At 37.0% G+C, this 15,829-nt stretch overlaps 1 protein-coding gene across 2 annotated transcripts in view; it reads left to right on the top strand.

Annotated features, from left to right (window-relative positions):
- LOC124798605 (RING finger and CHY zinc finger domain-containing protein 1) overlaps nucleotides 1–15,829 on the top strand; it is a 95,613-nt gene that overhangs the window by 35,743 nt on the left and 44,041 nt on the right. For both annotated transcript variants that reach the window (XM_047262080.1, XM_047262079.1), the window contains exon 3: nucleotides 11,565–11,720. In XM_047262080.1, coding sequence (XP_047118036.1) covers nucleotides 11,565–11,720 — 156 coding nt within the window. The remainder of the gene's footprint in view (nucleotides 1–11,564; nucleotides 11,721–15,829) is intronic.

Raw genomic sequence — 15,829 nt, 5'->3', positions numbered from 1 at the left:
AGGGAAACCTGTCTCTTATCTGGCAACATTGGATTAAACTGGCAACACCAGTGCACTGATGCGACGAACACGAGTTGCCGGGATTCCCAAGGCTCCTAACACTGTCCCCGTCCACCGCATCACCACAAACCTAGAACACTGTCTATTCTATGATGCATCACGGCAGTCTACAGTGCCAATGAACTTGAGCTAAAAGTGATTTGTGTTATTGGTAACAGTAAAATATTTCTGTTAGTAGCTTGTTTTGTAGCAAAAAAAAAAAAAAAAAAAAAAAAAAAAAAAAAAAAAAAAAAAAAAGATATTCATATGATGCAGGCTATAAATTAAAAGTAATGATGTATGCAGAACAACATGGAAACAAAGCAGCATTTCGGCCCTTCACCAATAGGAAAAAAAAAAAAAAAAAAACAACCATTTACGATTGGCAGACGAGTGAAGAAGAACTGGGGGAAAAAACATGAATTCCCACTGAAAGAAGCTTTAAAAAGACCTAGAATCATACAAGTGCGTCAGTGGATAAAAAGTCTTGATCTAATGTGAGAGAAGACATTGTTAAATCTTTTAAGAAGTGTGGTATAAGTAATGCATAAGTAACACTCTCTATGGCAGTGAGGACCATCTTATATATGAAGAGGGCAACTATGATGATGAATAGGAGGAGGAGGAGAAGAAGAAGAAGAAGAAGAAGAAAGTTGAGATGACAATTTTCAGGGATTTTATTGGTCTGTTTTGTTTTGTAAACTAAGTTTTCCTAGAACCATGCAACTGAAGTGATTCAAGTAAAAATTTCCAAGACAGATATGGTAAACTGTGTAGGGAACCACTGTTTATATCAAAATTGTTCAACTGATTTCAAAGTATATTTCCCAATCTCAAATGTTTGCCGTGATGAAAATGAGATTAAATTTATTGGGAGGCTTTTGGATGTTCAGAAGAACAGATATATGAGAGCCAGATTTGGTAGCAAAATATCTAAAGAATTCTCTTTGCATAACGTGTGCTGCTGCAGTGTGAAAAAGTATGCTGGGCAGGGGAAAAAATTTTGAGAAGTTCATAGAATTGCAGAAGATGGAAATGTTTGGGGATCTATTTGGAGAATGTAGAACTAGTTTCATAAACAATTAGCATAGCTCTCCCAACATTTTCAGGGTACTGCTAAACAAATACTTGTTCTACTGTGACTGTAAAACTTAAAAAAAGCTTCTTTAGTTCAGTGCAATTGCTTTGAGAAAGAGGTAATAAAATTTACATTACCTGATAAGGTTCATGCTGTGAAGTCCAAATTGTTGTGTAGATTATAATCAAGGTATGGATGGAGATGGCATGTGTGATCAGTGTTTATCTGCATATTCATTTATGATGAGATATGTCAGGGGATGTTACATTATCTACAGGGCTGCCACAGTAAAGCTGTGCTGGGCCTGTCATGTTAACTGAGTCTGTTCTAATCTCTGATGATCTCTTTACTGTCCATACAATGTCACGATATGCCAAAAACACACTTTGAGCCAGTTTTATTTTGACCACTCTGCAATTTCTAGGCATAACATTGTTTTACACAAGTTTATCACATGTGTAATGAACCCATATCAAAGGGAATGATATTCATACCATTATGGCTCAGTAAGGAAGAGCAACTCATCAAAAATGTTTCTTTGTTTAAATAGCTGGGGGTGGCCAGAGAAAGACTAAGGCTGCGGATTACGAAAATAGCACCAGTTGAAAACAAAACTTCTTCCTCTAGAGGTAAAGCCAGATATGATCAAGGCTACCTTTATGATTTTATGACATTGTGACATTCAACTGTATTAATTGATATTTAATTTTTCATAACATTTTAAAGAATGCACGACCTGCTCCGATAGCTGCACATGAAATCGTATTGCTTCCAGGATTTGGGCAGGTGCACTGGCCTTGTATTGGCGAGGGCTTGTGTGCTGGCCAGCATGGATGTGGTTTTTAGGTGATTTCCCACATCTGACTAGATGAACACCAGGATAGTACCCACATCCCACTTCAGTCACACATTCATGAACATTTAGGAAATGTTCACATACTTTCACGTGGATAGTACTGAGTACAGACAGTTGGGATGCACAAATTCTGCTCTAGGAAGGGCATATGCCACCCTCTAACATTAATCATTAATTAATCTGATAATAACCATACCAACCTCTTGTAGGTACAGGATAAAGGCAAAAGAAAAAGAAGACAACATGGTGAGTGGAAACTGGTGCATTCAAAGCCACAAAAAGGCAATTTAGCATCACTGTAATCACATGTATGACAAGTATCTTCATTCAGTACTGTATAGTTGTGATGTTCAATTAGTCCTGTTGGTAGCATTTTGTGTTAACATGCTTGAGTTTGAGAGCTCAGTTTCGAGTCTAGTTGTAATATTTTTTATTTTCTAACATAGATCTGGCCAGTAGTGCTACAGCATCTTAAACATAACATATCCTACAACTATTTTTTAATTTATTTTTTAACCTTAAAGATAGCAATTATTGTCAGGCATGTCAGACATATTCAGGAAGAATAACAATCAGTTAAAGATAAGTTACCTGATGTGTTATTGAAATAACTACAAGGGTTATCAATGTGGAGGCGCACCATCAGTGACAGCATGTCTTTCACAAAACATACATAGTCGTCACAGCAGATGCTTAAAACAGCTTTCGTAACACTCATCAAATTTCTTACAGCTTGTTTCTGGTGGTGTATTTACATACGGAATTATGAAGATCAGCTTTGATTTATTTTATACTGAATTTTAAGTAGCAGCACATTCCTTGTTAAAATCAATGACGTAAAGATTTTCAGAACACTTTGGAAGTGCCTTTTGATGTCAACAAGCAGTCGGTTGTGTGTGTGTGTGTGTGTGTGTGTGTGTGTGTGTGTGTGTGTGTGTGTGTGAGTGAGTGAGTGAGAGATTCATGACTTGTAGAAACACACTTTTTTTTCTCCAGGTGTCCATTGAGGTACCTAATAATAATAATAATAATAATAATAATAATAATAAGACCTACTCATTTGGAGTAGTGAAATGGAGTAACACAGACCTAGAAGCACTCAATACACTTACACAATCACAATGCCACAAATATAGAATACATCACATACATTCAGCAACAGAAAGATTCACATTAAGCAGAAAGGAAGGAGGAAGGGGATTCATCGACATAAAAAACCTACATTATGGACAGGTAGACAATTTAAGAAAATTCTTTCTAGAACGAGCAGAAACTAGAAAAATACACAAAGCAATCACTCATATAAATACATCGGCTACACCACTGCAATTTCATAACCACCTTTACAACCCTTTAGATCACATAACATCAACAGATACAAAGAAAGTAAATTGGAAAAGAAAACACTACATGGCAAGCACCCTTATCATCTAACACAGCCACACATCGATCAAGACGCATCCAACACATGGCTAAGAAAAGGCAATATATACAGTGAGACGGAAGGATTCATGATTGCAATACAGGATCAAACAATAAACACCAGATATTACAGCAAGCATATTATTAAAGATCCCAATACCACAACAGATAAATGCAGACTTTGCAAACAACAAATAGAAACAGTAGATCACATCACAAGTGGATGTACAATACTAGCAAATACAGAATACCCCAGAAGACATGACAATGTAGCAAAAATAATACATCAACAGCTTGCCTTACAACATAAACTTATAAAACAACACGTTCCCACATACAAGTATGCACCACAAAATGTACTGGAGAATGATGAATACAAATTATACTGGAACAGAACCATTACAACAGATAAAACAACACCACATAACAAACCTGACATCATACTCACCAATAAAAAGAAGAAATTAACACAACTAATCGAAATATCCATACCCAATACAACAAATATACAAAAGAAAACAGGAGAAAAAATTGAAAAATACATCCAACTGGCTGAGGAAGTCAAGGACATGTGGCATCAGAATAAAGTTGACATTATACCAATTATACTATCAACTACAGGAGTCATACCACACAATATCCACCAGTACATCAATACAATACAGCTACATCCAAACTTATATATACAATTACAGAAATCCGTAATTATTGATACATGTTCAATTACCCGAAAGTTAAATATGTCTGCTTGTGTCTGTATGTGTGGATGGATATGTGCGTGTGTGCGAGTGTATATCTGTCCTTTTTTCCCCCTAAGGTAAGTCTTTCCGCTCCCGGGATTGGAATGACTCCTTACCCTCTCCCTTAAAACCCACTTCCTTTCGTCTTCCCCTCTCCTTCCCTCTTTCCTGATGAGGCAACAGTTTGTTGCGAAAGCTTGAATTTTGTGTGTATGTTTGTGTTTGTTTGTGTGTCTATCGACCTGCCAGCGCTTTTGTTCGGTAAGTCACCTCATCTTTGGTTTTATGTATAAATGCAATATAACATATACCGTACAGTTAAAAGGAAGTGACGCTTGATCAAGGTCCGCGTCATGTCCCATTTTTTAACCATGCTTAACGTCTAAGAAAGTAAAGAAATAATAATAATAATAGACTGAAAATTGAAAGACTAGCTAATCATTATCTGATGATAAAATTAATAATAGATTTTGGTAATTACTTGTGAGGTGGGTTGCAGTTCCTGCTGGTGATGCAATGTCTTAAAGAAAGGTAATGGCTATTAAAGTAGTAAGCACAATAGTTGGTAGTAATAGAATCAATGAAAGCAGCATATGCTGGAAACTGGGTTTGAATGTAGTTGACGAAGTAGTGTGAAAAAACACACTTCTTGACGTGGCTACATAATTTGCATAGTTTCAGAGGAATTGGAACGACCATAGGTAAAAGCAGCAAGGATAGACCAAGAAAGAGAGTGGGTGGCGTGTTTCTCAGGGGCAGGCGGATATGACTGAATGAAAGGGAAGCAAAGCTGACAATCCACAGAGGGGTGTTGGGCAGGGAAGAGAACAGAATAAATGTTTAAAGGCAAAAATAAATCTTTAAAAGTGGAATAATAAAAAATGATTGTGCTGTCAGTGTTAGTATGAAATAATTGCATGTGATTTGTACCATGCCTACTGTAATGGATGTGTAACAATTAAGAAGCAAAATACCTTATTACAGAGTCTAAAAAGAGAAAAAATAAATTACAATTAGACCCAGGTTAAAAATCTTGAACTCTACACACAGTATTGATTACAGATACTTGTGTATGTGATTACAATGTTGCCAAATTGTCTTTGTTTTACATCCATTTTCTACTGAAAATATGCACAGGATGAAATTTTGTTAGTTTTATTTGTACTGTCAGTATACAAGGAGTGGCACTGAGGTGTCAGAGTGCTCAAATTTTGGTTCACCATGTAAATTGTTTTTGTAAGTTTTAGAAATGTGAATTGAGTGATCTTCTCATCAATTAATTGATTCATACGTATAATCTTTGCTTCTTCTTATTTAAAATAAGTTGTTCTTGCTTTCTGCTTTGGAACGGGACTTATCTGTTACTTGCCTTTTCAAAACAATCGACAGTGTGATATCTTTGTTTTTGCACATTCCTTTTTCACTCTAATTCATGATATTTAGAATGGTCTTCATCATTACTGTCTTAATTTGCTTTCTCCATGAGATTAATTCCAAGCATTGCAGTAGTCATGCAGAAATAAGAGGCATGTTCAGAATGTAAGTACCATCTTGGGGAAAAAACTCATATAAATCTTTTTTAAAACCAAAATTTTTACAAGAAAGAGCTTTTCTGAACTATTTTTCTACATAGTGCCACCATTGTTCAGACTTTTCTCATAGCGAGAAACCAACTATTGTATGCCCTCTTCATAGAAAGGTGGTGCAAGTGAAGACAGCCACTGCTGAACATTGATTTTGTGTCATCATCATCGTCATAATCATCAAAATGCCTTATTTCAAACTCATACTCAAAGTTCGAGAACAGGCGATAGTAAGAAGGTATAAGATTCGGTCTGTATGGCGGGTGATTGAACTGCTCCCAACCAAATTCCTGAATAAGGTTTCGAGCTACACTAGTGGAATGGGGACAAGAGTTGTCATGAGACAATGCAATTCCTTGAGTGAGCATTCCAAGTCTTTTGTTTTGAATTGTGCACCACCGTTTTTTCAGTGTTCCACAGTATTGTATCACACTGGCAGTTTCACCTTTGGGAAGGAACTCAACAAGCAGAAAAAGATGCAAAAAATGGTGTTCAGCAATGAATAGAGTTAGCTAATGACTGTGGATAAAAAAATGAAAAACTCAACATTTAATATTCACAAGTAAAGGTCTTTAAAGCTGAACATGCTCCAGGACTACCAATAAGAGTACAAGGTTTAAACAAGTAGTTAAAGAGCAAATATAGTGACAAGGATCATGCTTTAAAGCTTATGTGCTTGCTGAATTCACAATATTGAATAGATCAGTAGTTCCAGTATTAATTGGTGACACTCCACCATGGCATGTATCAGACAATCAAATTTACTTAACTTGAACCAACACAAAGCAGCTGGTGGAGGCGTCGAATTGTGGGCCAACCAAGGTGTCGTGTGACGATGGAAGTGTTGCTACAGCAGTGACGATGGAAATGTTGTCACAGCAGAAAGAAAACATGTCTCGTCTCTGGGCCCAGGAAATAGGAATGCAACAGCCACTGACTACCATACCAACACACATCAGAAGGAACATTACTCTGTCCAAATAAGGCTACAAACAAGAATGTCTAGGATATAGGCAATATTAAATTACTCTGGAAGTGACTACACATGCAAGTTACAACCTTAATAACACTCTATAAAAGTACTTGAAAATTAACAAGGTGAAATATCAGTGCCTTCAAATCCAATTACTAGGGCATCCTCATCTATAAAAAGTGCCTTGCCTTTGACACAGACTATGTTGCAATTTCAGTTTTATCAATTACACTGACCAAAGAGCATCTACACAATCACTTGGAGGTGCGTTAATATGACAGGTTTAATTCCACCTAACACAGATATTGCCTTAAGATAACATTAGAATATGCAGCCACCAACTGGGAAAGGGTGCTAAATGACATAAATACCAAAAACAGTGACCTTTAGTACTGGCATCTGGATTACAGCAAACACTGTTGCAACATGACAAACACAAAGGCTCCAGGTGGGCAGCATAACAATAATGTTGAAAATGCTAGGCCTGCTATTCTTGCTGTGTCCGACTAAGTGCTCAGTATGATTTCTGCACAGCAAATGGCCAATATCATGCCTTGTTGAAATGATATCCAATGTTGATATAAATTGAATTTTTAGTAAATAGAAATTCTGTGTATTATCTTGCAAAGATGTAGGATCTGAAATTAATTCAACTACAGAAAACAATGCAGTAAGAGAAGTAGGAAGTCCATGACTTTGTTTCGAGTAGTTTGCCAACAACATAAATAAACCTTTTTAGCATCTTTCAAAAACTTTCACAAATTTCATGCAATGATGCCGAAGAGCAAGAAATTGGAGCAATAAATTGGAGGGCCCTAATCATTAATGGCTACACAACCCTCCACTGAAACCAGTAGTATGCATTATTCATGCACCAGCTGTTTGGTGTTTTTCAAGGAGGCAAACATTGATTTGATGGAATATATATTCACCAACCCTACCCAGTGCTCTGTATGTTTGGTATCCGATTGAGTGATTAAGAAGCAGAATTACAAAATATTGCCACATAACCATATTGTGGCAAGTACCAAGTAATCACCTAATTGATGCACAATATCACATCTGAAACCGGTCTTCATTACCAGGACAATGCCAAACACCATATCATTAAACGTGATTGTGAAATCAGACTGGAAATTTTTTTCCATAGTGAAAAAAGTAGGTATGCACGGATACTCCAACATTTTGTAACTTATGCCCAAAGCACAAAGAACCTAAACATGTAAGAGTGCCTCTATTATCTGCTTCAAAAACAATGTGCAGTTCAAAATAAGCTCAGTCAGAAAATGGGACTAATCGGACTAATCTACGCGTATGTGGCTACAGTAGCTCTTTGTTTCAAAGATTTTTAATTTTCAAAATTTTGTAAGAATTCAGTATTAAAGATAAAGATGTTCCCAAGAAGAGTTTTGTTTCCATAAAAAAAATTAACTATAAGAAGTGGAAGTTCTGAAGAAGTTTTTGTTGGCTTTCATTTTTTTGTGATTATTTCAGACACACAGAACTTTGGCAGTGTTGTATTGCACCTTGTTACTCCCACTGCCTGAAGGGAAAATCTCATGAGAAGAGTGTTATTTAGCAAAGGGCTAGTGCCGAGGAAGTGCTCTGAAGTTCAAGATGGGCTAAATGAGGAGGATTATATATATATATATATATATATATATATATATATATATATATATATGAGATAAAGGCAGCTTGTCACAAAAAGGGGAGATCTGGTTTCAAATCTTTTGTGAAAAAATTTAAGGTGGTGACATCATAATTGTATTTTAAACATTCAACACTGTATTTATGATGCTCTGCATGTTCTCACAAATGCTGAAGAGAAATTTTTGATGACATTATGTGCAGATGGACTGACACTGTTGCTGGTTCAAATAGTTTATTCAGCATTTTTTTTTTTTTTTAAGCAATAAGCCTCTCTGTCATATCTCCCTCCCCCCGCCCCTCCCTCCCCCCTCCGCCACTGTGTCCTTGGGTTGTGACAAAGATGTTTGTATTGTTGTTTTGTAACCACTGGCTCAGGTTTTTACAGTATGTCTAAGTTTGAAATGTTTTCGACAATTTTTGTAGACTGCATAATGTAAGCAGTTTATGTAAAGCTGTACAGTACATGCAATACACACGTTTTGAAGACACTGAAGACAAGAACTGAAACAGTTTGAACATTTCAACAGTGTTTTACATTTGCCACAACGTAGTGAGAAAGTTGTTAGAAGTAGTGGGATTGCCATTGCACACTAGTCTCATCACTGGGAATGTGTTACGAGCTACAGGAATAATGTGAGCCTGTGTGTTGCAAAACAGTGCTGACTAATGTTCCTGTATTACAAACTGCAAGCATTATTTGATGAAATTATATTGTTTCTTGGCATATTAGGTTAGAATGGCTTTATCATCACCAAGTGTTCAATGTCAAAATGTGTTATGGTGATATTTTAAATGGGACATCTAGCCTAATTACATGTGTATAACAGTGTGCAATAGCCAGTGAGTTGTCTGTGACGGAGAGATACTATTAGTACCATGAGGCTTGCTAGGAAGTAAACAACATGGCATATTTCTCTTTACACTCTCAGCATCAGGCACGCACTTATGTGTACCGCTAATGGTACAGCTGCTTTTCTGGTTAAAGTTGTTGTTGCGCAATTTGATCTCTGAATCTCAATAGGAACATTTATTTTGCCTCATCAAACATAATTCTATGTTTGTATACAATTTAGGAGTAAACATAACAACCCACAGAATAGTAGAGGCATTCAGTCATAGGCATGCACTTCAACAAGACTAAAATCATCGCTAGCTTTCAGACAAATCCCTTTTTGGGCTAGATCTCTCTCTCTCTCTCTCTCTCTCTCTCTCTCTCTCACACACACACACACACACACACACACACACACACACACACACACACACACACTCTGCAGCTACATTGTGCCAGCTGAAAACACAGTGCTGAGACTGCATTTGGCCTGTATTCAAATGAGTAACCACTGTCAAATTGTGGCCAAGAGCAGAGATGACCACCTAGAGGCAGAACATGCGCTGAGCTCAATAGTCTTTATTTCAATGGCTGCTTCACAAACTTCGTCATCTGCAACCTTCTACCCAGAAAAAGCTCTTCTGAACTATGTTGATGGGGGCTTTCCTTGCAATACATCCTTCATTCCCATAATCATCCTGACCTCAGTCTCTGCTAACCCTCTGCCCTACAGCAATCTCCACCTACCCCCAGGACCCTAACATCACACGTCCTGTATCCATATGCTCCACCCCCACCCCCCTCCCCACCCCCGCCCTTCTCCCCTTCCTATGGTATGTCACTCATTTCCAATCCACCCTCATGTCATCGTTGTCATGCCCTGCACAAGCTCACCGGTGCCTGTGCCTGTGTGGTGCATTCCTATCCCATACACCTGCTGCCTCTTCTTCCCACATTCCTATCCAATAATAAATACCTGCTGCCTCCTTCCGCTATACAACTTTTTGGCACTGTATGAATGGATCAACGTAAAAGCTGATGCATTCACAAGGAATATTAATGCTAAGAAAACTCTCATGAAAACTCTTTTTTACCAGATGTAGCATATTCTTTGTTTTGTTGGGTGCTCAGAATATAGGTTAAATGCCTTGTGTGAACAGAACCGAACCTATGTTCTTGCAAGCAGCAACACAGAAAGGTAGGAATGCTGTAGGTTAATAATGTTGGCATGTTCGAACGTTTATATATCATAATACCACAGAATTTTGACTTATGGAGGAATCATCTTGGCGTTTTTGAATACCTGTGTGTTTTCATTTTTTGGAAGGTTCTTTTAACTTATTGTCTCACTGAATGTAATAATTCTTTCAGAACACATTCTTAGTCATCCTACCTTTTTTTTCTTGTTTTGTTTTTGTCCTTTCCACTCCCCCAATGATTTTTTTTTCTTTTCTTAGTTTATTTTGTGTGTGTATATTGCCATCATTTAGGAGATTGACCTGCTGAAAGTTATTACTGGTCAACCAACCTGTATGTGCCTCTTTCTTTTTTATATATGCATTTTACACTTTCCTAGTTAAGTATTATAATTATATATTAATAAAACAACCTAGATCAGGTTTATCTGTAATTAACTTAAATTGCCATATTTGGCTTCAGTTGCAACGACACACAACAGCTTGATGCTAGTGGTATAGTCTGTAAACTGAAGGACAAGCAGTTCTTGTGGTGGATGAAGTGAGCTTTTCTGGAATAATGCTCCAAAAGCTATATAGGAGTACTAAGCAGTGCCTAGCAGTGTGGGGCATTGTGTGGTGATGTATGTAGAGTATTTTTGTGCTTGTTTCTTGTATTTGTTATCAGTTACTAATTTTGTGTTCTGAATAGTGTTAATGCATCTTGCAAAGAATAAAAACTCCTCTACCATGTGCTGTGCAGTGTCTCCCCATTGATTTAAAAAGTTCACCACAGAAAGATGGTAATAACTTTGTGAAGTAACCTGTGGTGCTCTATGTGACATTGTAGGGTAGATAGTGGAAACTCACCAGCTTTGAGAACTCACTAGCTTGTTCTTCTGTTTGCAGACTGTAGCAATTATGCTCCTGAATTTTAGATTAGAAGACGGTCTAACATGGTTAAAAGTATGAATTACAGTCTAACACCAAAAAAAAAAAGTGTGATAGTCTGTTTTGTTCATATAATCATAAAAAAATCACTATTATCTACTGCAGTACACTACCATCTTTCTGTATTACTTAATAAAAAGTATTACAATGTGTTCTGTTTGTCCACGAATTTATAGTTAAGTTTAATTTTATTACTTCAATAAGATAATACAGTATGTTCTGCTTATAACACAATTTCTAATGACTTTTGCTTTTTTTCCAGTATACATGTTTGGAATGCAAACTTTTTGATGATGAAGAAAAAAACCAGTATCATTGTGATGGATGTGGAATCTGTCGAATTGGTGGTAGAGATAGATTCTTCCATTGCCAGAAGTGCAACATGTGCCTTCCTATCAAACTAAAGAACCGGCACAAGGTGAGAACAAATTAAAAGTGAAATATATTATTTATTAAGTCTCAGTTTATAGGAATCAGAGTGTAATCTTTTTCATCATTGTAGAGTAACATGCAGTATATGAAGTATTATGTAAAATATGTTTGAAAGTAATATAAATTATATAAAAATTTATGCCAATGGAAAGCATTTTTCTGAAATTACAAAACAGCATTTTGGAATGTATGAAAATGGAAAATCATGGACAGAGTGGAAATAATAATTTAGCGAACTTTGAGTTCCCGTTGCTTTTAGCTTAATATTTAAGGGGGCAACTGACATGAACTTTTTTTTAATTGTGTGATTATGAGCACACTAATGCTGATATTCTTTGAAGGTATAGAGATCTTAACATTATCTCTCTGTATCAGAGAGATGACCGAAAGTGCAAAATGGCTAAGCCGAAATGGCTATAGAACAAATTTAAGTCAGTAGAAGCATGTATAACTAGAGGAGAGATAGATACTACCTACAGGGAAATTAAAGAGGCCTTCGGAGAAAAGAGAAACAGTTGTTTGTATGAATATCAAGATGGAAAGCCAGTAATAAGCAAAGAGGGGAAAAGTGGAAAGAATATAAAGGGGGGGTTATACAAGGGAAATGGACTTGAATGCAGTATTGCAGAAAGGGAGAAGGAAGTAGCTGAAGATGGGATGGGAGATAAGATACTGCGAGAAGAATTTGACAGAGCACTGAAAGATCTAAGACACCACAAAGCCCCTGGAGTAGATGACATCCACCATCAGAACTGGTTATATCCTTGGGAGAGCCAGCCTTGACTAACAAGGGGATGATGTCTATACAGAGCTTGGCCAGAAATGAAAGTGACAAAAGTGGGAGCTCCAGGTGGCCAATCATTTGTGTGTATGTGGCGGGGGTGTCATGTTTGGCCCGAGTCAGGCGAGATATGAGTCATTTATGTTAGCATAATTCCAAGACAGCAGTTGACATGATGGAAAGAGCACAGAGTGGTAATACAAGGGTCATGAGATTGAGACCCTATGTGGAATCCTTTTTTCTTTCTTTATTTCAATTTTTGGATGAGAGAAGAAAATTGAAAAACAAGAGCACTGAAGGAGCAAGAAAGGTATACCGAAGGTTAAATAATGAACTGCTAAGAGAAACAGAGCAGGCTAGGAAAAAATGACTAAAAGAGGAATGTGATGAAATTGAAGAACTGGACAGGAAGGGAAGATACGACTTACTGTATAACAGAGTAAAGACTATGACATAGGAACAAAACAGAGCTACTATGGAAATTTTGAGTAAAGACGAAAAGGTAGTGTGCAAAGAATGTGATGATGTCCTCCAGAGATGGGAACAATATCTAAAAGAGCTATGTGACACAAATAGCAAACCAGAAACTCTGGAACTTGAATCACACAACAGTGTAAGTGATGACGAGAAAGGACCAACCATCATAATGGAAGAAGTAAAGTCTGCCATAGCTGCAATGAAAAATGGCAAAGCAGTAGGTACAGATACGATACCGGGAGAAATATTAAAATGCTTGAACCAAGATGGAATAAGTGAAATATTGAGATTATGTAATAAAATATATGACAGTGGTGAATGGCCTGAGGACTTTCTGACAACAGTAATGATTCAATTACTGAAAAAACAAGGAACCAAGAAATGCAGTGAGCACAGGACAATCAGTCTCATTTCACATGCAGCCAAAGTGATGTTAAGAATAATTAATAAAAGACTTGAAAAAGTAATGGAGGAGAATCTTGGTGAGGAGCAGTTTGGCTTTAGACGGAATACGGGCACCAGAGATGCAATAGGGCTCCTACGAATCTTGGGAGAAAGGTTTATTGAAAAAGGAAGAGACCTATATATGTGCTTCATCGATCTAGAAAAGGCATTTGACAATGTGGTTTGGGACAAGCTGGCAACTATAATGAGCGAAAAGAGAGTGGACTGGAAAGCCAGAGGACTTGTAAACTCATTATATGTTAATCAAAAAGTTTCAATGAGAGGAGAAAGTACAAACTGGATTGGACTAGGAAAAGGAGTAAGACAAGAATGCTGTCCATCACCTACTCTTTTCAACATCTACTTGGAAAATATGATTGACCAATGCTCATTAGATGACAAAGGCGTAGAAATTGGTGGAAGAAGAGTAGGGTGTTTGAGGTTTGCTGATGACATGGTCCTTCTAGCCACAGGGGAAAAAGAATTACAGGATTTGGTGGACACCATTGATACTAACGGAAGAAAATATGGAATGAAAATTAACACAAATAAAACAAAAGTATTGGCACTAGGAGGAAATAAGGAAATAAAGATTATGCTGAATGGAGAAATACTAGAACAGGTGCAATATTTTAAGTATCTCGGAAGAAGGATAGACACCGACTGGAAGTGCACCACAGAAATTAAAACAAGGATAGCAATGGCAAAAGAGGCATTTTATAAGAAAAGGAGAATTTTCTGCAGCTGTCTGGACAGAGAACTCAGGAAGAGACTCATAAAATGTCTTGTATGGAGTGTTCTTCTATATGGTGCTGAAACATGGACTATGAGGAAGAAAGACAGAGAAAGGCTGGAGGCTTTTGAGATCTGGACATGGCGGAGGATGGAAAGAATAAGTTGGATGGACAGAGTAAAAAATGAAGAGGTACTGAGAAGAGTGGGAGACAAAAGACAGTTAGTAGATGTAATAAAGACAAGAAAAAGAAATTGGATTGGGCATATATTAAGAAAGAATGGCGGACTGATAAAAACAGTTTTAAAAGGTTATGTAGAAGGGAAAAGGAAGAGATTCCAGGTACTGGATGACATGATGGACGGTATGACGTACAGCAGCCCTAAGAAGGAAGCAATGGATCACAGAAAGTGGAGAGGCAAAGGGCATGCTAATATAGCAGATAACTGATGATGATGATGACGACGACGATGACGATTTCAATTTTTACATTACTCATACTGCAGAGATACCGAATTAATGCTCAGTATATTGTATTTAGTAATAAATTAATAAAAGGCATGGAAAGGAAAGGCAAAGTAATGTTTGTGACTGTAAATAGATTGTGTGGAAGGTATTGAAAGGTGTACATGAGAACACCACATGTAAAATTAAATTCTTTTATTATTTTACAGATGATGACTTAAACACAAAAAAGTTATTGAAATTCAGCTGTCAGAGGCCACTGTAAAGTCAGAATGAGACTAATGGAAACCCTGTACCCTTTAATCACAATCTCTTCTTGGAAAGTTATTTGCAGAGTCCTCTTGGACATTGAAGTACAGTCCCTTTTTGGGAATTATTTGCAATCCCAGATTTTCTTTTCCCTCTCCTTCTCATGCATTATATGAAGATATTAATAAATACAATGTATTGAGCATTATCTTGGACTATCTGCAGTGTAAGTAAGAGAAAAACATTTCCATGCAGGGTCTCAAACTCTCAACCTTTGTCTTATCATTCTGTACTCTTCTCACTACACCAACCAATGCTTTGATTAACATAAATGGCTTATGCTCACCTGAACCACACCAAAAATGCATTCGTCATCTTAATGCTTGGCCATCTGGATCTCTCACTTTTGTCACTTTCATATCTGGCCAGGCCCTACATATACCATAAATTTGGATGAAATTGGTGATGGCAAGTAGAAACTGTTCCCTTGTAACTTATTCCATGTGGTTTTCAAGATATATGAGACAGAGAAAATACCCTCAGACTTCATGAAGGATGTAATAATTCCAAAGAAAGCTGTTGTTGGTTACTGAAGTATTAGTTTAATAAGTTGTGGTTGCAAAATACTGACTCAAATTATGTGCAGAAGAATGGAAAAACTGATAGAAGCTGAACTCTGGAAAGATCAATTTGGGTTCCAGGGATATGTGGAAGACAAGAAGGAATATTGACCCTATGTCTTAGACGATAGATTAAAGAAAGACAAACCTGCATTTATAGCGTTTTTGGATTTGGAGAAAGCTTTTGACAATTCAGTGGAATACACACTTTAAATTTCGAAAGGTAGCAGGGATAAAATACAGGAAATGAAAGGTTCTTTACAACTTGTGCAGAAGCCAGATGGCAGTTACCAGCGTCAAAGGGCATGAAATGGAAGCAGTGGTTG

Source organism: Schistocerca piceifrons, chromosome 5 (assembly GCF_021461385.2).
Source record: "Schistocerca piceifrons isolate TAMUIC-IGC-003096 chromosome 5, iqSchPice1.1, whole genome shotgun sequence".
Lineage (NCBI taxonomy): Eukaryota > Metazoa > Arthropoda > Insecta > Orthoptera > Acrididae > Schistocerca > Schistocerca piceifrons.
Note: the sequence above shows the minus strand (reverse complement) of the source record. Positions and strands in the feature narration are given on the sequence as shown.